The sequence below is a fragment of the Laccaria bicolor genome, genomic scaffold (genome assembly GCF_000143565.1).
Source record: "Laccaria bicolor S238N-H82 LACBIscaffold_3 genomic scaffold, whole genome shotgun sequence".
Taxonomy (NCBI): domain Eukaryota; kingdom Fungi; phylum Basidiomycota; class Agaricomycetes; order Agaricales; family Hydnangiaceae; genus Laccaria; species Laccaria bicolor.
The window spans coordinates 1949585-1971001 of NW_001889874.1; the positions used below are offsets into that span (position 1 = coordinate 1949585).

The 21417-nt window shown below is 49.9% G+C and overlaps 10 protein-coding genes across 10 annotated transcripts; 5 read left to right on the forward strand and 5 right to left on the reverse strand.

Moving 5' to 3' along the window:
• Window positions 1-423: 423 nt before the first annotated feature.
• Window positions 424-1894, reverse strand: LACBIDRAFT_290827 (uncharacterized protein; the record flags this gene model as incomplete). The annotated part of the gene is made up of 9 exons (XM_001876167.1): window positions 424-648; window positions 700-786; window positions 839-970; window positions 1023-1216; window positions 1265-1338; window positions 1393-1428; window positions 1461-1651; window positions 1702-1724; window positions 1780-1894. The coding sequence occupies 9 exons, from the start codon at window positions 1892-1894 to the stop codon at window positions 523-525; spliced, it is 978 nt and encodes a 325-aa protein (XP_001876202.1). The 3' UTR covers window positions 424-522.
• A 385-nt stretch (window positions 1895-2279) lies between these two features.
• On the forward strand, window positions 2280-4470 carry LACBIDRAFT_308981 (uncharacterized protein; the record flags this gene model as incomplete). Its single annotated transcript, XM_001875751.1, has 3 exons — window positions 2280-2883; window positions 2949-4168; window positions 4219-4470. 3 exons carry the CDS (start codon window positions 2280-2282, stop codon window positions 4468-4470), a joined length of 2076 nt encoding a protein of 691 aa, XP_001875786.1.
• Window positions 4471-5462: 992 nt separating this feature from the next.
• On the forward strand, window positions 5463-5987 carry LACBIDRAFT_308982 (uncharacterized protein; the record flags this gene model as incomplete). Its single annotated transcript, XM_001875752.1, has 1 exon — window positions 5463-5987. The coding sequence occupies one exon, from the start codon at window positions 5463-5465 to the stop codon at window positions 5985-5987; it is 525 nt and encodes a 174-aa protein (XP_001875787.1).
• A 108-nt stretch (window positions 5988-6095) lies between these two features.
• Window positions 6096-6632, forward strand: LACBIDRAFT_308984 (uncharacterized protein; the record flags this gene model as incomplete). Its single annotated transcript, XM_001875753.1, has 1 exon — window positions 6096-6632. The coding sequence occupies exon 1, from the start codon at window positions 6456-6458 to the stop codon at window positions 6630-6632; it is 177 nt and encodes a 58-aa protein (XP_001875788.1). The 5' UTR covers window positions 6096-6455.
• Window positions 6633-8049: 1417 nt separating this feature from the next.
• On the forward strand, window positions 8050-8402 carry LACBIDRAFT_150186 (uncharacterized protein; the record flags this gene model as incomplete). The annotated part of the gene is made up of 3 exons (XM_001875754.1): window positions 8050-8122; window positions 8179-8192; window positions 8250-8402. Coding segments are annotated over 3 exons (240 nt in total), but the record flags the coding sequence as incomplete, so codon positions are not given.
• An 896-nt stretch (window positions 8403-9298) lies between these two features.
• LACBIDRAFT_308986 (uncharacterized protein) lies at window positions 9299-9810 on the reverse strand (the record flags this gene model as incomplete). Its single annotated transcript, XM_001876168.1, has 2 exons — window positions 9299-9412; window positions 9499-9810. 2 exons carry the CDS (start codon window positions 9808-9810, stop codon window positions 9299-9301), a joined length of 426 nt encoding a protein of 141 aa, XP_001876203.1.
• A 339-nt stretch (window positions 9811-10149) lies between these two features.
• On the reverse strand, window positions 10150-10632 carry LACBIDRAFT_308987 (uncharacterized protein; the record flags this gene model as incomplete). The annotated part of the gene is made up of 2 exons (XM_001876169.1): window positions 10150-10171; window positions 10223-10632. 2 exons carry the CDS (start codon window positions 10630-10632, stop codon window positions 10150-10152), a joined length of 432 nt encoding a protein of 143 aa, XP_001876204.1.
• Window positions 10633-10736: 104 nt separating this feature from the next.
• Window positions 10737-13600, reverse strand: LACBIDRAFT_308988 (uncharacterized protein; the record flags this gene model as incomplete). Its single annotated transcript, XM_001876170.1, has 11 exons — window positions 10737-11181; window positions 11234-11876; window positions 11927-12728; window positions 12790-12846; window positions 12908-12947; window positions 13003-13044; window positions 13100-13187; window positions 13246-13276; window positions 13324-13364; window positions 13421-13437; window positions 13506-13600. 11 exons carry the CDS (start codon window positions 13598-13600, stop codon window positions 10737-10739), a joined length of 2301 nt encoding a protein of 766 aa, XP_001876205.1.
• A 3531-nt stretch (window positions 13601-17131) lies between these two features.
• Window positions 17132-18898, reverse strand: LACBIDRAFT_308990 (uncharacterized protein; the record flags this gene model as incomplete). Its single annotated transcript, XM_001876171.1, has 4 exons — window positions 17132-18132; window positions 18206-18461; window positions 18559-18767; window positions 18820-18898. 4 exons carry the CDS (start codon window positions 18896-18898, stop codon window positions 17132-17134), a joined length of 1545 nt encoding a protein of 514 aa, XP_001876206.1.
• Window positions 18899-19174: 276 nt separating this feature from the next.
• Window positions 19175-21397, forward strand: LACBIDRAFT_292515 (uncharacterized protein; the record flags this gene model as incomplete). Its single annotated transcript, XM_001875755.1, has 2 exons — window positions 19175-19369; window positions 19418-21397. The coding sequence occupies 2 exons, from the start codon at window positions 19175-19177 to the stop codon at window positions 21395-21397; spliced, it is 2175 nt and encodes a 724-aa protein (XP_001875790.1).
• Window positions 21398-21417: the final 20 nt, after the last annotated feature.

A 21417-nucleotide genomic window follows, 5' to 3' on the forward strand; every position in this document is an offset into this window, starting at 1 on the left:
ATGGTTTCGCCATCGGTGTTCGTTCGCCTCCAATTGCTGCCAGTGAGATGGGGTTTAGCCAATCGAGCACCTCTGGATTAATGAAGCCGGTATGTCGCTGCCACTAGACTTTGCATATTAGCATTGAATTAATTGCTTGGTGAATGAAGCTCGACGTCTTCCACTCGCGGGGGATCAGCCGTCCTGAAATATTCATTCATGTTGAATCGCATCAACTTAGCGACGCTGACACTTCTCCAACGCGAACCTGTGGAACTCCAACACCAGTGACCCAAAATGTGGTTCCTGAAACTCAAGTTGGAAAACAAGCAAGCTTGTGCTCTGATAGTGGCAGTTCTAAGGTTGCGGATGGGAGCATTTAGGAGACGCGTTTCACGAGGGATGGTAGAACAGTAGCAAATTGAATAGTACTCGTCCGGTTATCGTCTTGGCAAAACGGTCAATTGTCTAAACAACGGTGAAAGTTAGCTTTGCATGTTATAATGATAATGCAACGACGGTGATTCCAACAACGTTAACGTCTCAGCTCTCTTTCGCCGTGAGCGTGGAATGGATTTGCTCCTCCATCCATTCCCAAAGTTTCTCGCCAGTTGCTGGAGCCTGCGCATTCGCTCTGGGACTACCAAGGCGTGCCCACGGAACGACGTACTGACGATAGTTAGGGTCATAGACTAATCATTGGGAAGAAAAACACGTTACTTTGCCATTCAAATTTGCACCGTCAACAGATGTACCCGCCCAGAGTCCGCTTAGGGCGCCAAACGGTGTTGGATAAAGAATGAGGTTCTGCAGTACATCATTTGGGGTGAAGGACTTCAATAGAAGCAAAGCGACTAACCAGGATTGCATATTGCACTTTATTCAAGTGCCGTTGTAGGTCGGAGTGCAAAGTCCCAGGGTTCAGACATACAGAAACAATCCTCTGATCTCCGTATCTGCGTGCTAGTTCGCTCGATAGAATGACGGTTGCCTGTAATGGGGATGTTCATATTACCAAGTAAAACTTTTGGAATTTTACTAACGTATTTGCTCTGGCAGTAAAGAAGCAGACTTGATGACTTTCGCCTGGCGGGGCCATCCTTTAGCTTGTTGTAGTTGAGATTACCTAGAAGGTGAAGGGAGGACGAAGTGTTTATGACCCGCACTTTGCCGTCAGGGCTGCTTTTGGCTGTGGCGATGAGCGTTGGAAGGAGAAGTTTGGTGAGGGAAAATGGGCCTGGATACAGAATGAGAATGGGGATTTCGCAGAAGAAAGAGATCTTACCGAGAACGTGTACTCCAAATTGGAGATCGTAGCCCTGTGCTGTTACTTGGTCGATGGGTGGACCCATCACTCCGCTGATCAACCGTGTTAGTTAGCTTCAAGTGCTTTAACACTGAGCCGAAACTAACGCGTTGTTGTAAAGGACGTGAAGTTCTTTCTCCTGGCTATTATCCGAGGTTTAAGCATGCCATTCTACTGAGATACCGTGGTGGGTCCTTGCCTTGTAAACGTCTTTACCGCGGCCTCGATAGACTTCAAGTCCGCAAGGTCAAGTTTCAGGAAGTGGGCGTCTTTGCCTGTTTCCTCCCTCAGATCCTTGATGGCCTCCTCGGCCTTTTCTTGGCTCCGTACAGCAATGTAGACTTTGGCATTGTGTGCAAGTAAAGCCTAATTTGTGTTAGAGCTCGGTGACTGTTCACGTTGAGAGGATTCAGCACCTTGACTGTTTCTTTTCCAACTCCTAGACATTATTGCGAAGGATAAGCAACCACATTAAACACAAAATCAATGCTCACCAGTATTTGCGCCTGTGACGATGATGACTTTGCCAGACAAAACTGGGATGTCGTCTACACTGAATGTAGATTTCCCTGGAAAAGTTTCCCGAATTAGAGAATAAGCGTGGCTCATGAATATCGAGTTTGATGGTCATGGCGTCCGACCTTATATAGATACACCCACTTGGCTCGTGAAAGGGGGCAGCATGCATGAATATGAACACCCCGAACGGCATCTGGGCGTACGTACGCCTTTGCCATTATTGATTCCGATTTTGATAATTGAAGAAAGAACATGGAAATTCAAATATCAAGTCCAAAGTTCGTTGGGTCCGTGCACAAGATGTAGTTCCCACGTATGTTGGCGAAAAGGTAGTTGGTAATCGGGTGATTTCTGCCAGCTCCAAGCCACCTCAGTTACTTATCCTTGGTCATCCCTCGCCTTTCCTCAGCTGTGGGCCCACGTCCTTGAGAGCCCTTTTTATTTTTGCATATCTACTCTCATCGTCCTAGCCGTAATGGACTCTCAGTCACCATCCCTGGCTTTAGCAGACCCATCTTCGCTCCGCGCTGCTGCTCTTCTAACCCTCAAGGCTAAGCGTCGAAAGCCTGCACTTGAACAGTCCTCTTCGTTTTCCAGGCCCCTTCCAGCAAGCGACGCCTTCCAGCTTGATTATGGTCAAGGGGATGCACCCGATCACTCTATGGACACCTCCAAGCCATCGAACATCACTGCAAATTCACCGCCGGTGTCGCCCGCTCAGCCTCCAGACACAAAGAATAGAGATCTCCAGATGCGCGAGGAGGGCGAGATAAGCGACGAGGAGGAAACCTCACTGCCATCTCTAGCTCCCAATCCCTCTCCGACACAGGGGAAGCCCTCGCCATCTCCAGTATATTCTAAGAATGTTGACGTGAGTTTTCTAACATCGCCAAGGCGGGTGCCTGCTGCAGAATTACCACGTCTACCACTTGCGGACCGGACTCCAAATTTTTCTCCCGTATCTAGAGCATCTCACGATAATCAACCTGCCCCATCGAAGCCTCTTCTGCAAGGCGTTAACCACGTTGATAACTCTTCAGTCCTTGTCAGTGCTGATCAAGTTCGCCCTGGCTTACCTCGTCAGTCTTTGTCTTGTTTTGTCCGTGCTGACCAAAGGGGCTCACTGCGTTTATTTATGCTCTAGTTACACAATCTGAGTACGACACCGCAAAGGATATCGTTCTCGATATTCTCGGATGGGGTGTCCCACCTGAATATTTGGTTGATTGTGGGCTCACTCGTGAAATAATATATTATGTTTTCACCGAACTCAATCTTCGCCTTCCGCAAAACCTTGATATCACTGGCCTAATTCCATACACCCCTGATGCCGTCCTTGCGTTTCGCCGTCCTACTTTGATGCCCCCTCCTCCACTTCCGGAGGCCATACGCCGTTCTGTGTCGGGTTCATCTCTAGCTTCTTCCAGTACACTTACGGACCCTCGACAAAAGAGGCGGACACCACCAATGGCAGTTCTATCACCGCCTTCTTCCGCTGGAAGTCCTACTGCCGGAGACTTGCACGACATGGAGCGGCAGCGGCGTCAGGAACTCATGGCTCGTAAAGCAGTTCAGGCTTCACGGAAGCTGAAGCAACTGGCATATACGGATGCAACTTCCGTAATCACGACAGGTGCGATAAATCAGGACGTGGAAATGATGTCTGCTGTGCCTACGGAAAGTGTGGACGACTTTCTCAACAGCATTGGTCCCATCCCGTCCACTGGTAGCACTCCTGGCCCCGCAGAACAGGTAGAAGCGGCTGAGATGGATGTAGATGACATTCCTGGCCTGGGGATTGCACCTCGAGACGGTCCACGTACCCAATCTTCTGCTGTGCCATCAGAGTTTATACCCAAGTTTCCAATGGAACTCGGGGCCACGCGTGCTCCTTCTTCCGACTTGGTTGCCACTTTTGGTTCAGGACTATCAATGACTGATGTTGGCCCCAGTGAGCCTTCCACACCGGACGTTCATGGCTTTCAACGGAGGGGAGCTAAGCGGCCCGTCGCCGCAGATTTTGTCGACTTTGATTCTGCCCCTCGAAGCAATGGATCGGGAAACGGACATGAGCACGCAAATGGCTACCCACTCACGCGACGGAGAACTGGAGGTGCAAATTTCACAAACCTTCGACCGGGAAAATGTGTCATCGACCTGAGCGACAGCGAAGGGGAAGACGCGGGTGGAGACGTACACCGCGGACCAATGAAGCGCAAATATAGTTTGGCTGCATCGCCTGGCCCAACGAGACCTCCTTCAGGGAACATGTCACCTGCTGTGTTAATGGAAAAGGAGCTCGAAATTCTTCGAATGAAACAGTTGATAGCCGAACGGGAGCAGAGTCGGTTCAAGAAACTCGCAGTATGCCTCTTACTGTGACATGATTCCTTTCTAACCAGTCCCACTACCAGATTTCGCGATCCATGTCCAATCTGGATACCAGCGAATCTTTGGCTCCCATCAAACAGGAAGAGGATGAATCATCTGTACTCTTTCGATTTGGGGAGGATTCGATTAATAACGTTAGCGACCATTCTTCGCATTCTACCACCCCTCGTGAGTGTCGAGATCCTCGTTTGGTGATTAGGGGTATTCACATCTCTCTTAGAACAGTCCACTCTATCCGACGAGCGCACTCCGTCATTAGGTGTGCAGGCCCGTGAAAGCCCAAGCAAATCTCCTGATGGTCCCCTTTCCGCTGACTGCTCCTGGACCCCGACTGATGATCTGTTTCTTTTCAATATGCAGATGATGATGATGATGATGATGATAATGACCTACAAGCTCCCGCGAGTCCACGATCAATACCTGCAAAACAAGGCAAGTTTCCTCTTCGTTGACTTGTCCTTCGGCATCGGCTCCTTCCACTGACCATGATGTGTTGCTGTCTCTCATTCCTATATTATTTCATCCCGTCGTTCAATCCTTCTGTGTTCCCGAATCTTCAACGACTGCGCAACTGCTCCCCCTTTACCTCGTGTGTCATCATACACGTCAATCCCACCCGTGGCGCTGCGATGTGCGTTCCTGTTTTTTTCTCTCTTTTCAACTTCCTACATATCCTGGATGCCACTACCTTCAATTCGTGCCCCGTTATTGATTTCTTAAACACCTTTCCCTTTATGAATTCCTACTTGACAATACCAGACTCTGAGCTGGAGGGACAGGACATTGAAGTGGCAAGAATCTTTCTTTCTCGCCGCAAGGCACGGCATTCCTAACCCAATCATTTTGTTTATCCCCCCTTCCCCCATCATCTTGATGTTTCGATGTGCTCGATACGTCTTCTCCTTTGATGCCATTACAGGTCTCTCAATCGTCGATCTTGGAATTTCAACAGGAGTCACAGATGGATGAGTCTGTCGACGTTGACCCGGAATCGTCCTCGTCGGCACAGGTGCGTCCCAGGAGTTCGTTACCTTCCCTTTGTCGCAGGCGAGGGACCCATTGTTCCAGGTTCCTGCGAGGGAACTTCGCATTTTCTGACAATGTTTCTCTTTTCTGTTAGGTACGGAACCCGAAATCAGCCCGCCAAAAGCCAGACGCAAATCTGCTCCCGGTAAACTCAGAAGCTGTAAAAGGAAGACATGAACAGTTTCCGATTTACGATTCACCTTTCGACTTGTGCCCTCTATTATGTGTCCGCTCGCCTCTAATGACTTCAGCCTATCAAGATCCTCTTCAATTTGTTTCAGCCTCCCAATCATCTTCTCCATCTGATCCTTCTGGATACCTTACGTCTTCTTCTTCTTATACTACCCCTACATATTTTCCTCTCCCGACCTTGAAACCACTAAAATTAGCTACAGCCAGCAAGGTCCTTGACCCGACCAAGCAAGTCTGTCAATACGAAGTTCCTGGAGGTGGGACTTGTCGGGACGAGGAATGCGAAGATTTACATTTGAGCAGGTTAATCTCGATGGGTGGCGTCGAGCCGAGCGGTACGTCGTGTGGGTTGGCTCCTGTTGCTGGGGTTCGCTCATGCGGTCGCGTTGCGTTTCTTTTTTTCCTTCTTTCTTTCCCGCCCCACTCTTCCCAACCTTTCCTCCCTTTCTTTTCTCCTCTTTCTTCCAATCTTCTCGTTTTTTTCCAGATCAAGACACAGCTGAGTTTCTGTGCAGCGTTTTGCCAGACTTTTGGCTCGCCAAGTACAATGTTTCTGTTGCCAAGGTCACTGTAGCTCTCCAGCAAGCAAACCTCAAGACACCACGGCCTGCTTTTGAAGAGCGTGTCGCACAAGCTTTGACCACGCTGGGGCCTCCGCCCCCGCCTCCACCCAGGTAGCCATGTGGTCGGAATCCGAAATGGCCTCCATGTCACCAAGTTGGACGCTCTATTCAAGGACCATGTTTACTGGACGGATCGAGCCCGCCGACTTGCCCTGGACCGACCGACTGATTGACCATGCCGTGCTCCTTGTGATCTTGAAAGAACGGAGAAGGTGAAGACTTCGCCAATATCGCCCTCTTTGCCCGCACTCCTGCGAATGGAGGCCGGTTGGAATGATGGCATCTTGGGCTGGATGAAGGAGAAGATTGTGTAGAAACAAAAAAAAAAAAAAGGATCCTGGGAGAAACTGAAATCTATTGAAAAAAAAGTCTGGTGGCGGGTGTAAAGAGCGCAACTGTGGCGCCATCAACCTTGAGGCATGCTGAGGAGACTTTGGGTGGGGGATATGGGGCAGATCAAGCAGAGAATGCGCCAAGGATCGCTTCCCTTTCAGTCCTTTGTCGCTTTACTGGGGTTTCTTTTGTGTGCTTTGAGTTTGACGGGATTGACGACGGTGTTGTGTGTACTACGTTTTGTATTGAGTGGGCTTCGATGATATCTGTAGAAACAATTTAAGGGATTGGATTCAGTTTTATCTCGGCGTCGCGCAAATTTCTAGTTCTTGAGAAGACAGTCGTCCACCAGCCAATGATACCGTACCACCAGCGCAGCAGAGGTGTTTAAGTCGTTCTGAATTTTGGCACAGTTATAGAACAAATTTTCATGTATTTTTTGTAGTGAAAATTTTGTTGAAGCTAATGTCGGCGTATCATAAGCCGGTGAATGGCTTTACTTCATCTTGTGCTTCGAATTACTCGGCAAACTGTCTTCCAGCCTGCGTGGGTGGCAGCTCGGAGGGAGAAGCCGAGTAAAGTAAGGGACAGAATGGGATGGATGTGTTCCTAAGGTGTTACATAATTCCAGGGTCGAGAAGCGGAATCAAAAACATGACAGAGATGACCGAAAAGAATTCGATATAGAAGAAAATGAATGAACGAAGCTGTTTTATGAAGTGCGTGAGATGGCAATGGAGACATTGTATGGCGCTCGTGACCGGAAGAGGGGAGCGGGGAGACGATTGTGTAGGGCGTTGAGTGTGCAATCGCCATGAAGATAAGGGCAGGGATCGTTCCAGATTTATATCTGGACTTTCCTAAACAGGATGCATCAGCCGATGAGGGCTGTGAGGCTATCGGTCACGCTGCTTGACCGTGGGCGCCGTTGGCCATGCATTATCGGTTGCCTCAGCTGGTCCTCAATGAGATGTGGTTGGTAAAGTCCTCTGTAGTCAACAGCAATCCCCCTGGATGCAGCACTCTCTGCAGCTACGGACGACAGCGGGAATCGTGAGGAGTGCCTGTGACTATAACACGTCTGTGTGACATGTATGACCATATCGGGTTTGTGTTTGTTGTTGTCGTGTTGATGGTCGTTTATGTTGGCTCGAGTCTTCAAAAACAGCTCCTGATCAACCTTCCCTTTTCGCCCTCCCACACAATTCCTTTTCCGGTCAGGCTCCGTAACTCCAAGCTCGTCGCTGTCTTTGACGTCCTCCACACTCTTACAGACGTCCCCGGCACCACTCATCACGACGGCCGCGTATTCGCGCACCCCCTTTCCTGTTAGTCCGTTTTTTCTTGCCCTTTCCCATGGCTTCCAGCCATGTCCCATCATCGTACGGTCATTCGTATTCCAACACCGCGACCTCTCTTCCTTCCCTTTCCGGATCCCACCACCCATCTATTGACGCCTTGCAGAACACAGGGCAACCCACTTCCCCAACAATGCGCAAGCGCCAACGAACCCTCGACATGCACCCTGGAAACCCAGCACCCGCAGATGGCCACCCTCCTCCACCGTCCGGCCCACCCGCTGTAGTGGACGACGCGTTCATCAACGACCATGATGCGGTTGACAGTGCTGGTGAGGACGACGAGGACGAGGACAAACCCAAGTCTGACAAGAAGGCGGGCAGACGCAAGATCAAGATCGAATTTATTCAAGATAAATCTCGACGTCATATAACGTTCTCCAAAAGGAAAGCAGGTATATGTTCTTTTCCTCCAGCTGCCTCTCTCAGCTTCTCACATGTCTATTTACAGGCATTATGAAAAAGGTAACACTTATTCCCAACTCATCCATTCACACACACCGCTCACCCTAACCCAATCAGGCCTATGAGCTGTCCACTCTCACAGGCACCCAGGTTTTGCTCCTCGTCGTATCAGAGACGGGCCTCGTATACACCTTTACTACTGCAAAGCTTCAGCCTCTCGTCACACAGCCAGAGGGCAAAAATCTCATCCAAGCATGCCTCAACGCCCCCCATGGCTCCTTGCCATCCAATATGCCTGTCGGTCCCCCTCTCGGTCGCACATCGGCTGCTATGAGCATTCCTGGTCCTCAGCAAGGTGCTAATAACCTTCCTGGAGGTCTGTCTATCAGTGGCACTTCTGCTGGTCAAAGCGTCAAGGAAGACGACGCCGACGATGACCACCACGACGACGCTGCTGCTGCGCACAGCGGTCGTCCTACCTCTGGCGACAAGCGTCGTCGCCGTGCGTCTTCCACTACTGGCCCTAGTTCCGCAAGTCCTTCAAACGCTCGTGGGGCCACGTCACCTCATTCACCGAATTCCTCAATTCCTCCTCCGTTATCAATTCCCCCAGGTGGGCAGGGGTCCCAGCCCCACCCTGCTCACCAACAACAGCAACCACCACAACCTCAAATCTCCTTGGCGTCCCCCACGTCCCCTCAGCAACAACACCAGCAAGTTCCGGCGTCGTCTCCAGCACAGTACACAGGGGGCTCCTACCACCACCCAGGTCAACAACAACATCATCAGCAACATGACGCTAACATGTATGGCTCCCATATGATGTCTCAAAGTGGTTACTCTTACCCTCCTCCGGGTGGACCACCTGCAGGTGCACCAGGTCAACAACTTGGTGGACTGGCTGCTGCTGCTGCACAACATGGGCATTGGGCGTCTCCTCAACAACAAGTCAGCCAAGGGGGTCACTATGGGAGGAGATAAGAAGAATCGACTCCTCTTTCATTACTCTTTGTTGCTGGGTCACTTTGCATCAGTCCACTTTTTTCTAACCATTTCTTTAGCTGTTCTGCCTTTCTCTTCCTCTTTATGCTTCCCCCCGCCTCTATCATTTGATTAACAAGTCGATCGTGTAATTTTCACCCGTTGCCTCTGTTTGATACGAAGCCTTACGATCTCAACTCTTTTCGACACGCGTATGTAGGTATAGTATGATACACCCAGCATGGACATTGGGCTTTGTTTTTTGGTGTACATACTTCTGCAAATTTAGTTGTCTCTTCCTAACGATATCTTTTTTTAGCTGGCAGTGTAGTGTTGAATAGACGTGTACGTTAGCTCAATCAGTATGTTGAAACTGTATTCTTACCTCGACTTTGAGCAAGAGCAAAAACCCTTGGGTCAGATCTAGAAGACAAAAGCGGTGTTCACCCTGAATCTCAAACGTCAGTCGATCGTCGCCTTGGCTCTCTCGCTTAGTCTTGGTCGTGTGCACGACTGTTAACACCACAGGGATCCCCGACACGTTGACGAAGTGGTGGTGGTTCTTCAAACTCCTTATCAATTGTCCTCCTGTCCTCCTACTTTCGATCCGAAGTTGAGGCACTCTATAACCGCGCGCTTCAGCCATGGAAAGCTTATTTTTTGTCACCCACTGCATCATCTCAGCGATCAATCCCATGTCCAAAGATTTCAAGTCCGCTTGCGAGCCTCTCGGAATCGGTGGCGGAATTTCGCCGGGGCTGGTGAGAAAGATGCAAACAGATCTAAAGATGTGAGCGCCCCGTTAGATGCTTAAGATCTATGTCGTCAATTTCCGATTCGTGCGTGTGTTCCCAGACGTTTTTGTAGGAACCTGCGCGTCACTGGCAGTCGTGCCGCACGTCCCAGGTATCTCTACAAGTTCCGAGTGGAACCTGCGCTGCGGATGTGACACGCCGGTGGAGTTGGGGGCCACACACCAAACTTGCGTGCTATATCATCAGAGAGAGGGCCAAGGGAAATCAGAAAACTCTGCGGATTAATAGAAAAGTGGAACTGAGCTAAGTAAAAGTCAATCAAAATATGCACCCGCAGCATCAGGGAGAACATACCGTTTGATGATGGCCAGGTCATGTGGGAGCACTTCAGGAACGTCAAACGATGTGGGGGGCTCGCGACGTTTGAAAAGGTGATGAATGGAATTTGAAGACTTGGATGAGCTTGAAAAAATGGGCAGATGAAAGGGGCCAGGATTAGAAGTAGATTGCAATGTGCATGATGGATTACAATGATTGAGCCTGTGCAATGTGATAACGTTAAAATAAAAATGTGACGTTGATATAGTTGCTACAACTGAGATGCACGCATAAAAACAACAAATGTGCAGGATAATCAAGAAAGGAAATGCATCTACCTTCCTGAGTTGTCGATCGTGTTGCATAAAATATCCTGAAACGACGGCCACAGTCGAAATATAAAAGGAAAGGAAATCCCTGGATCTCCCCTTGGCAAAAGTAGGCATTGCTCCTTTTCTCGCGCAATAAAACCAAGATCGCAAGAAAGTGACACATGTCGTCTGTCCACGAGTCGTTGAGGAAGCTCCATTACGGACGTGATGACACATTTTTACGCCTTCCACGCGACAAAGACGCGCACGGACCGACTCAATCTCTGCGTCGGTGAAGGCACGGTCGATTGACCGCTTGCCGTTGGGGAATGCGATGCGAAATGGACGGTTGCGTCATGCGGTAAGGGTGTAGGTTTCAACGATTCTCCCTCTCCCGTATGTGACGAGATGGATTGGTTGCGTGCCATGCCCTCCCGAGAGCTGATTGTGTTGGGAGTGTCTGAAACCTTGTCAGAATTAGAGAGGAGGTTGCTTGAGTGGTGATCATGAACGTGGCGGAAAGAGTGGGAAGACGTTTGTTGTCGCTGCTGCGCCACCCACTGATCATACTTTTCACAGGCAGCATCAAAAGCCTTGCGATTAATAGACGGTGATGACGAAAGAACAGACCAAGAGAAGCGTTCTTTGAGGGCATGGCCAAGCGAAATCTGATCTTGCATATCTCTGCAATAAAATTTGAGTGAGATAGAAACAAACGAGGCCACAGACAACGTACAGCTCAAAATTGCTCAGGATGTAGTCAAAATCGTCCCGAGTTATCTCCAAAAGAGCGCTCTTCGTTGATTCAGTCGAAGTGGAACTATTGCCTGAGACGATGGAGGTTTGTGACATGCCAGGATGAGATGCTTCAAATGAAATTGGCCTAGGTCTACCGAGTTTCTCTTGTGCTTGAACTTTCGCCTGGTACTCTAGTACCCATTCCCACATAGACTCCGAACATGCGAGGATCTCTTTCGCTCGAATAGCGAGGTGGAGATTGAGGGTTCTGAGATCGATATGTAATGTCTGGTTGGGAAGCCTGGACTGTGTTCTCCTGTTGTATTCCAGCTTGCAATCATTGTTTTTCTTCGTCGGAAAAACGGCCTTGGTCGAAGGGGAGTAGGCAGGGCTGCGTGCTTCGTCGAGAATGACATAGGGTGATGTGTGGTGGAGAATGCTTTGACTAGATAACTTATGGATACTGTGTGGGTCTGGCCCTGGCGAGTTTCTCGTTCTATATGACTGAAACCGATTGGAACTGCCTTCCTCTTCAAGGTCAGAATCATCAGAGTTCGCATCCCGTTGAACGCTTGAGGTGTCAGAGGGCTTGACAGGCATGGGGGGGAATGTATACTGCAGAGGAGGGTGTGTCCGTGTATCTGTAACGAAGATGTGATAAGGAATTTCTAAAGTCGGGCTCGAACCTTACCTTTAAAATGATATTCTAGATAGGTCGTAAGTAACGAAAGCGGGGAAATATTGATAAACCTGGATGCTAGCATCTCATTATAAATAATTTCCAATAGGGAATGGTCTCTTGGATTCATCGGTGCCTTGGATAGCGTCCTAAGTAAGAAGGGTGCCACCTTTGAAGGGCCAGTACCATTGACACTCTCCGCAACTGGCGGTGACCGCAAGTTTTGTGGCGAGTTAGAATCATTCATCGTCGGGTTGGTGGAAGTGCTAGAATTGAGTATCGAGGACGATCTCGGTCGCTTAAAAAGGTGGCTATCTGTCTCTGAAGAAGCATGGCCCATCGAACCCATTAGCGAAATAGCCGATCCTCCGAACAACGACGATTGATGTCGTGGGGCTCCTAAGCCCACGAGCTGGAGGTGACCGTAAGGACTATGATTTGGCTTCGCTGTCTTCACGTATAGCAGGGGACGATTGCTTGAGCGGGAGTGCGGTGGGACCATGGTCATAACGGTTGGTGGAGAGTTGGGAGGAGTAGTGGACGCAACTGCATTGTCTTTCTTTACACTGCTCGAGAACGAAGTAGAATGCGATTGGGCGAGTGAGCCTGACCGCAGGGGCGATTGGGGTGTACCCGTGGTAGGCGTAGCAGGAGACCCTGACGTTTCACAAACTTCCTCCGTGCCTTTGCCGTTGGTTATTGCGGCTCCGACTGAGTTACGTCGAGAACTTGGCGAGTCAATCTCGCTCTCGCGATCTGATTCTCCGTCGCTGTCGGCTGGTCTTCCAGGGAAAAACAGATCCTCCTCAATCATCTGCAAGTAAAGATAGAAGCTTGAGTTTGGGTTCCCCCATCATTCAAAATGATTGCTGTACCTCGAAAGCAGCACCAGGCTTCATCACACGCGAGATTTCATCAAAGAGAGCATCCCACTGGGTACGATAGTAAGCCACCACACGAACGAAGAGAAGAAGATAAAAGCAAATGACCCACTTTGTCTTCCGGAACTCCGAGAGCTATCCTTTTGATATGCCTGACACACTTTTAAATAAAAAGACAAACAAAAAAGTGCAATGGGGAGCACATACACGAAATCAAACTCTCCGTCAGGGAAAGGAAGTCCTGCGAGACTTCAAATTTGAATTTTGAGCAAATGCTGCAGAGTTCAAAATAATAACGACGTACAGGTTTCCTTGCACCCATGTGATTCTCTTTTCCAAGTCAGGTGGGTAAATGTGCGGCATGTTGGGAAATAGGGGAACAATGTCAAGGCCTATGGGTTACGGGTATCATGAAAGAGGCCGCACATTTGAATTTACCGGATGACTTACCAACGAATTTGGTATCCTTTACAACGCGAAGCTATATCAGCGCTCCTACGAACACGGACAACCAGAAATGGAACAAACCTTCCAAGACCTTGCGCAGTTTAATATCCATGTACCAGTCCCTGAAAACATGCAAGGCGATCAGACCCTGTGTCGTCATAAAGCAATTGGGACGCACCGCATCCAATCTCAAGGCTAAATAGGTATTTAAGGAAACAAGTCAAAACTTGATGCGTTAGATGATAGCTATGGAAAGAACGTACACCTTTTCTGGTGGTGTTTCAAACACATGCCAGGTGAGGCTCTCGCATATGTCTTGACAAAACACCGTTTCCCATACGTCTCTGCACGCCACCATCAAAAACGTCAGTATAAGGTGACGTTGAGGTGGATGTGAAATCGGCCATGTGTGGTAGAGAAAGCCAATGGCGAAAGTTACGCGAAAAAAAAAAAGGTGAGAGATAAGAATGAATGGGCAGACTATAATCGCAGGGAAACCCCGCAGTCAGGCACATGCGATCAGGTACCGCCACTTAAAAATGGCTCCAAGATAAGAGAATCGCAAGAAAAACTCACAAATCAATGACTTCCTGCTCATAGCTCCTCGGGTAAGGAACAACCTCACGGGGGTATGCATGGTGCTTCTGTCCAGGGCTTATCCCCCCATCAGATAAAGCATGCCGTGCACCTTTGACCACAAAGTGCACAGGTCGTTCATTACTCTTTCCCTCGGTCGATGAGCTTTTCGATGGCATCTGGGGCACAGTAGCTTGTGTCTTTGGCAGGGGCATAGCGTGTGATGAGGAGCTGGTGGAAGCCTTGAACGATTTTATAGATGAAGCATCCTTTTGATGGGACTCGTTGGTTGGGTGTGTGTGGGTCCTGGCTTTATGAGGTTTGCTGTTAGTACTGCGTCTTCGAACTAGATCGGGATCTGGAGGGGACTTGCTCGCTGTGGAGGTGAAAGCCCGAGCCTGTGAAGGGAGGGAACGAGGGGGAAAAGAGGGAATGATTAGCGTGGCCATGAGCAGACAGACAAGATAGAAGTCTAGAGCTTTAAGAACTCCGGGATTTGAATTTCACAAGAATGAGCAACATGCCGGCGGTCCGGAAATGGACAAACCAACAACCATCCATATTTGTGCAAAAAGCGAGCAACGTAACGGAAAAATAGATAGATTGACTTACGGCAGGTTCTGGCGCCTTTTGACCTCCCTGGGTTGAGGGCACAGGGTGCAGCTCCCATGGCGTAACCTCCTGAAGCTGAGCCACCGTCATCTGCAGCGAGTTGCGAGAACGACCTATGAGGTCCAGATTGGGCGGTGGCTCAAGACCTTGTTCTGAAGTAGGATCGGGATGAAGTTCCCAAGGGGTAACTTCCTCTTTAGGTCCTGTAGTAGTCGAGCGAGAGGGAAGTGTCATAGAACGAGCGGGTTGGGGCGGTATGGTCTGTGGTGGCAAGGGAAATTCTTCGATAGTTTGACCAGGAGATTCTGAATAGCCTGGCGATGGCGTCACACCCTCTTCGGGTCCTGATACATTGGATTTCTCATCAAGTGGAGAGGAGGAAGTGGGTGCAGACGTGTCGAAGGTCTCTTCAGGTATTGTCCCCGGCTGGTGAAGCTCCCACGGAGTAACATCCTCTATTGGGCCTGTTGCTGTAGAGCGATGTGATGTTACAGAAAGTGCTGTCAGTGAGCGAGTCGAGATTGTTTTCTTGAGCGCCTCTGAACTCACAACAGGATGCAACTCCAAAGGGGTGACACCTTGGGTGGGCTCTTCGGGTATGGTTCCGGCTGGATGAAGCTCCCATGGAGTGACCTCTTCGGTAGGGCCCGTGGCTGTTGAGCGGTGAAAAATGAGAGAGGGAGCGGTGGATTTGATTGGCAGTGAACGCGTAGAAGCAGATGTCGGTGGCAAATGCACTTCTTCCTCGGGGATTGTTCCGGGCGGGTGAAGATCCCAAGGAGTGACCACTTCCATAGGGCCAGTCGCTGTCGAGCGATGTGATTTAACCGAAGGTGTTGTTGCTGAGCCTGCAAAGGATGCCTTTCTTGAATTCATACTCAGCGGTTCTTCATGTATGGTTCCGCCTGGGTGAATTTCCCAGAGTGTAGCCTCCTCTGTAAATCCTGCTCCGGCAGAACGGTGAGATCGAAGAGATGGTGCGGTAGAGCGAGGGAGGCGTGGATGCGTGGGGGTAGAATACGTCGCATCACTTGGCGGGTCCGGATACAATTCCCATGGAGCAACTTCCTCTGTGGGTCCTGTAGCTGTTGACTGCCGATGCGATCTTACAGACGGTGCGCGAACAGACGGAGGATTAGATAGCGGGCGGGCAAGGCGTGGGGAAAGGGGGCGGTCATCCTCGGGTATCGTCTCATCAGGACCAGGATGGAGTTCCCAAGGCGTGACCTCCTCTGTCGGCCCTGTTGCAGTTGATGAGCGATGAGATCGCACAGATGGCGTGTGAAAGGAATGTTGGGAGATGGAGGGCATAGGAGAGGGCCAGTCAGGAGCGGGCAAGTCTTCTTCATATATAGGCCCAGGATGGAGCTCCCATGGAGTGACATCTTCCGTTGGCCCAGTGACGGTCGAACGAATTGATCGAACAGACACAGAGGTGGCATTGGAGGGTGACCGAGCAGACCGTACGGCAGAAGGCGGCGGGGAAGAAGATACGCTATGAGACCTTTCCGGTGTTGAGTCGGAGGGAAGGGGGTGCAGTTCCCATGGAGTGACGTCCTCTGTAGGTCCAGTTGACTGCACCAAGGTCGATCTAGGCATAGTAAAAAGGGGTGTTGAACCAGGGTGGTTCATAGGGCCAGGATGAAGCTCCCAAGGAGTAACATCCTCCACTCGCCCCGTTGAGAGGGAGCTAATTGCGGTAGACGAAGCTCTGGACCGAATGGATGGTGCAGTTGACCGTGTACGCTCGGCCGTAGCTGAATGACGGTCCCATGAAGGTAGCTCCTCCGGCGAACCAGTCGCAGTAGATGGCCGACTCTTTGTCTTAAATTTACGACCTGGATCCGCAAAGAACCCACTTGCACGGGCTGAATTGTGGGGAAGAGGTTGGGATGTTGCGGTGGGATCAGGGGGTGAAGTGGGCGAATGCGAAAGAGCATACGTCGAACGTACTTTTCTAAGTGTTTGAGAGGTTTGTGAGTGTTGAAGGGATTCGATAGAAGGCGCCCGAGATGATTTCTGGGAAATGATGTTAGAAGGACGATGGGATGAAGATTCTAACTGAAGCGCATTGGAAAGTGACCCATGATATAACATGTCAACGATAGTTCGCAAGACAGGGGCGCTCGAAGAGAAGAGTTATGGTGGAGGAGCAGTAGAAAAGTGAGAAAAAGTGATGGGTTAGGAATGAATGGGATAAAGGGACTGCCGAGGTTGCTCCAGATTGAAGCAGAAGTTTGTTGTCCGACAAGTAGATTGCTATGAAGAGGAATAAGGGAATTTGAGATTGTCGGCCAAGAACATGGCAGACCGTTGCAGAAGTTGATTATTTAACGTTGATTGCTGGATCCCGTCTGATCCCTGGAAGAAATTGTGCTTTTGAGCCATCATATCATTATTGACCAGAGGAACCGATCATACAGTTCCCTTATCAGGCAAGTCTCATCACGGTCCGGAGTCCGGACAGTCCGGATTTGGTATTCTTCACAAACTTTTAACATCAGGCCTTATACTTGCAGGCTGGCACTCTTAGTATGTCGTTCCTATATCTTTCAAGACCATCACTCCTGGATGTTCCTGCCGAAAACCGTCATAACACCTTGCCAAATTACCTCAATAATCAATTGCACGATGGCATCGGAAAACATCGCCAACCTCAAGCGGCATGTCATCGCCAGGAACCGCTGGAAAGGGTAAAAAATTACTGCTCTATTCCCCCTTCGAGTCCATAGACCAACCCAAGTGCGACTTTGGCTGCAGCCTTGCGCCTTTCATCCTCGTTGTCCATTCCAGCTATCTCACTTTTGAATTGCTGCAAAGCCCCTAGCACCTTTGTAAGATCAAACGACTCCATATCGTATGGATCGTCAATGCCAGAGGTAAATTGTTCAGGCGTGAGGGAGTCCGCAATTTCAGCTTTTGGTGTTGAAGCATCAACCCGTTGCATATGCAAGCGAGAAAGGACGGGAGCTCCAAATATTCGTAACGATGTCTCTCTGATTTCCGTTTCTGTTGGCATACTATCATCGTCTTTGGATTTCGGGGTCTTCAAGTCGCTGGGATCATCGAAATCATTACTGTCATCTAGCTCCGTGTATCTTTCGTCTTCACTACCCCCAAAGTCGGAGACGGAGCCCAATGACCGGTAAAAATCGCCAGCGTCAACGGGCGCCAGACCTTTTGACGGACCATGGAATAGCTCTGGTGTCGACAGTCCTGATGCCTCTTGAATCGTTTCTAATGGTGCTGGAGCAGAAACAAACACCGTAAAATCGTCGTCGAATCCTACAGAGACTTTGCGATCTTCATTCGGTGAGCTTTCGGCCAGGACTCCAAACGGGGACATGGTTTCCATATCAGTGGGTGACGACACGATATGCCCTGAGCTAGCAGCGTATTGCCATGCGTCACCGCCACCAGCACTTTGCCAAGTGTCCGACGTGGCCCGAAGCTCGGCCAGCAATGCTTCGTTTCTCTTAACCAGATCCTTATCTTTCAAGCCAATCGGCTCGTTCGTCACCTCCTCCAAGGCAGCAATGAGGTCGGCTGGATCTCGGTTGATAATTTCTTCAAGTGTAGAATATTGCCCTCTATACTTGACGCCTTTCATGGCCTCCGGGGTGCCGGGAGATTTATTTTGTGTCATTGACGTCCACATTATCGTGCTCAGCGCATCCAAAACGCGGGGTAGATGTGGTATGTCTGATTTTTTAAATCAAGGGTGTTGTTGGTTCGTTAAGTCAAGAAGCGGACGTGAAAGAGACAGAAAACACACCATCGGAGTCGTCCTCGATGTCGTCACGATCAACATTTCTAGTATTCCGTTGAGGCGGAATCAATCCAGTGGCATCGATGTACTCAAATCCGTATGACATGAGAATGCCATCAATGTTCGCATTTTCTTCATCCTTTGTTGTCCCATTTGCGATGACGTCCACAACGCCATCCCGCTGGATCCTCACAGCTAAAGACACCTCGGGTTCCGCTTCTTTAATGACATGGGACAGAAAATCCAGGTATTGTTCATACGGCTACGCGTAACCTGGTTTAGTATAGAGCCCGCAAACAAAGATGCACAACATAGACGAAAGGAAAGTGTGTGTGGCATTGGGAATGAAGGTGACCGACCTCGCCATCAGCCCATACAAATATCACAGCTGGGACACCGTGGACGTGGTGGCTGGCTACACTTTCCAATGTATGCGCCGCGAAATGGACGTCTGCGGTGTAGTATCGATTGGATATGGACCATGGAATTGTAAGTGATGTTGAAGACAGATCTAGGGTTTCAAACAGAAAAGGACTCGATGTTTTATTGGTAGAGATTGCTGATAGACCTGTTGGAAACGCGCTCGAGTGATCGTCTGGATCGTTCAGGGGGTGACAAACTTTGGATGAACGAAGTGGCTTGCAGGAGAGATGACGACACGACGAGAATCCTACAACTTTGGTCGTTCCCGGACGACATCCTCAAGAAAAAGAACGAATGAGGTATATGGACGGGAGCTCGTCTCGAACTGGAGCACTCAAAAGCCCGATTGATGTGAGAAGGATAAGCTCACGTGAGGAATTCCTGGCACCTGTTGCGTTCTGACACTTTCCCTGCTCTTCACAGTCAGGGTGACTCAAAAAGCAATTCAATGACCATCATGAGTCACGCCGTCAACGGGTCAGTTGTAAACGGTCCCGTCAGTTGGCATATAAAAGACCTATATTTGCAGTGTGGAAGCCAGGCTTGGTGGCGATGACCACCACCCAACATCGTCTCCTCTCTCGACTTTACCAGGACCTCGCCGAACTTCATGAGAATCCGTACCCAGGCGTTGTCGTCTTCACTGACGATGCAAACCTCCGGAAATTCTGCCTCGTGCTTGTCCCACCTAGCGGCCCTTGGAAAGACCTAGCGTTGCATTTCGACGTTGAACTACCAGAGCAATGGGTGAGTCCGCTTGCTTGCGCATAGCGATTTGACTAAATTATTTTTAAGCCGTCATCTCCCCCCAGAATCGCATCTAGTGTGCATGATATAGACCACCCCAACCTTTTTGGAAGTTATATCTGCTGCGATTTGTTGAAACCGCAAACATCTTATCATTATGGGACTGGGTACACTGGAGGTTATTCTCCAGCGTTGACACTCCGTGGTCTCTTCCTTCAATTCTTAACCTTCTTCTCGAGCACCAAGGTCGAGCAGGACTATGGTGGGGATCCAGTTGAGATTGGGGACCACATCCTCACGAACTACATGAAGGAGAGCGAGATGGTGCAGAGAAGCATAATGCCTTGGAAAGGCTGTTGCCGTGACCAATATTTTTGCTCGTGTGGTGGCTTGAAAACCGATCAGCTGGCTTTGGAGAGGCTCTGGAAGGCCAATAACACTCCGGAAACCAAGCTCGCCGAATATGCGATCCCTGGACCTGTCATTCATACAACGAAGGGAAGCAGTGCCCATCCTGACAGGTTGCATAAATTCGAGCAGCCTAACCCGCTCTGGTCGTCTACATTGTCACAAATCTCTTGTTGGCAATGTAAGAAGTGCCCATATGGTTCAGAGGACTTTCCTCACCTTCAGCGAGGTTTGGAAAAGGGCTCAAAGGACGACTCGTACCTCTTCGCCTTGTCCAGGCCTCCCACCGTGTGTCAACTTGGCATGTTAAACGACGACGTTCTGACCGAAATTGCTTCGCAACTAACTTCGGAATCCGTCATTTCTTTCGGGAAAGCATACCCCCGCTTTCGAGAGCTTGTCTCATCTCACCACATTCTTCTCAGCCGAGAGCTACGATGTTTCTTCTTGCGAATTCCACTCCGTGATTGCGTCCTCGGTGTCGGTGTCGCATTTGATGAAGGTCCCCGCATTTTGTCATCCGATTTCGATTGGCTTAGCATGGAGGCATTCAACCGCCACAATGTTCGAATGAGTATTGAAAAGAGGGCCTTCAAATACTTCCTTCCGTTAGCTTTCAACCGCGCTCACTTTGAGCGGGCACATAGCAGCATTTGGTCTCACTTGGTTGCCCTGGACAACAATGTTCGTGCTGTTGAGGAACGCATTCAGGCGAAGCACAATAAAAATTCAAGGCCAAAGGCGTCTGTTCCTCGTCAACCACACGAGTCCGTGGGTATCATTTACAAAATGATGAATAACATAGTTGTGTCATTGATGAAGTCTTGCGACGACGTCCTGATCACTTCGCGCTCCAGGTCGGGTTATGCCCAGCCGACGCTCCTTCACGCTTCGGAAAAGGCCGTCATCTCCTACTGCCATCTCTTCCACCTGCTTATCTGCCTTTGCCGCAAGAATCCCCTCATTCTCCGCGATGCCACAGCTCGACTCGGACGCTTCATCCACCAGCCTGCATCCCGCATCAAGGCCCAGGTTCCAGACTTGGGCGAGCTCATTGTCCTGGTTATGCTTGTCCTCATCCTCCCGTCTGCCGATCAAGGACCACCCATCACTTGGGCTATTCTCAATGGTCCTTTTCTGGAAGAAGCGATCATCCGCAACGTTCGATGGGTTCTCAAGGACGCCCCGCAGCTGGAAGTCCTTGAACAAGGAGTCAGCGAGTACCGCCTCGCAACCACCTTTTCCAAATCGAAGACCAGCCTCCGCCTCATGATGTTCCAAATCACCTTCGTCGACTTGTTCATCAAGACGTACGGTCAGACTGGCATCTCTCGCCTTGATGAGAATTACGGGTTTGCGGAACCAGAACTGCCTGAAAGCATGGTGGACGAAATCAAGGAAATCTACAATGTGGAAACTTGGCCCGCTTTCTTCAATAGGGTACGATATGCGCGGGGGCTGCAGTTCACAAAGGAAAAGTTCTCAGACCTGTTGAGGCTAGCTGTGCGCACGAGCAGTGAACGGGGTTACCATACCAAGTCCCGCGACATGCATAATTTGCAGTTCACCCGAAACCAGTTGGAGAAGGCGTGGTTAAATGCGCAGAACCAGAGACGCTGAACCGTATCGACTACCATGTG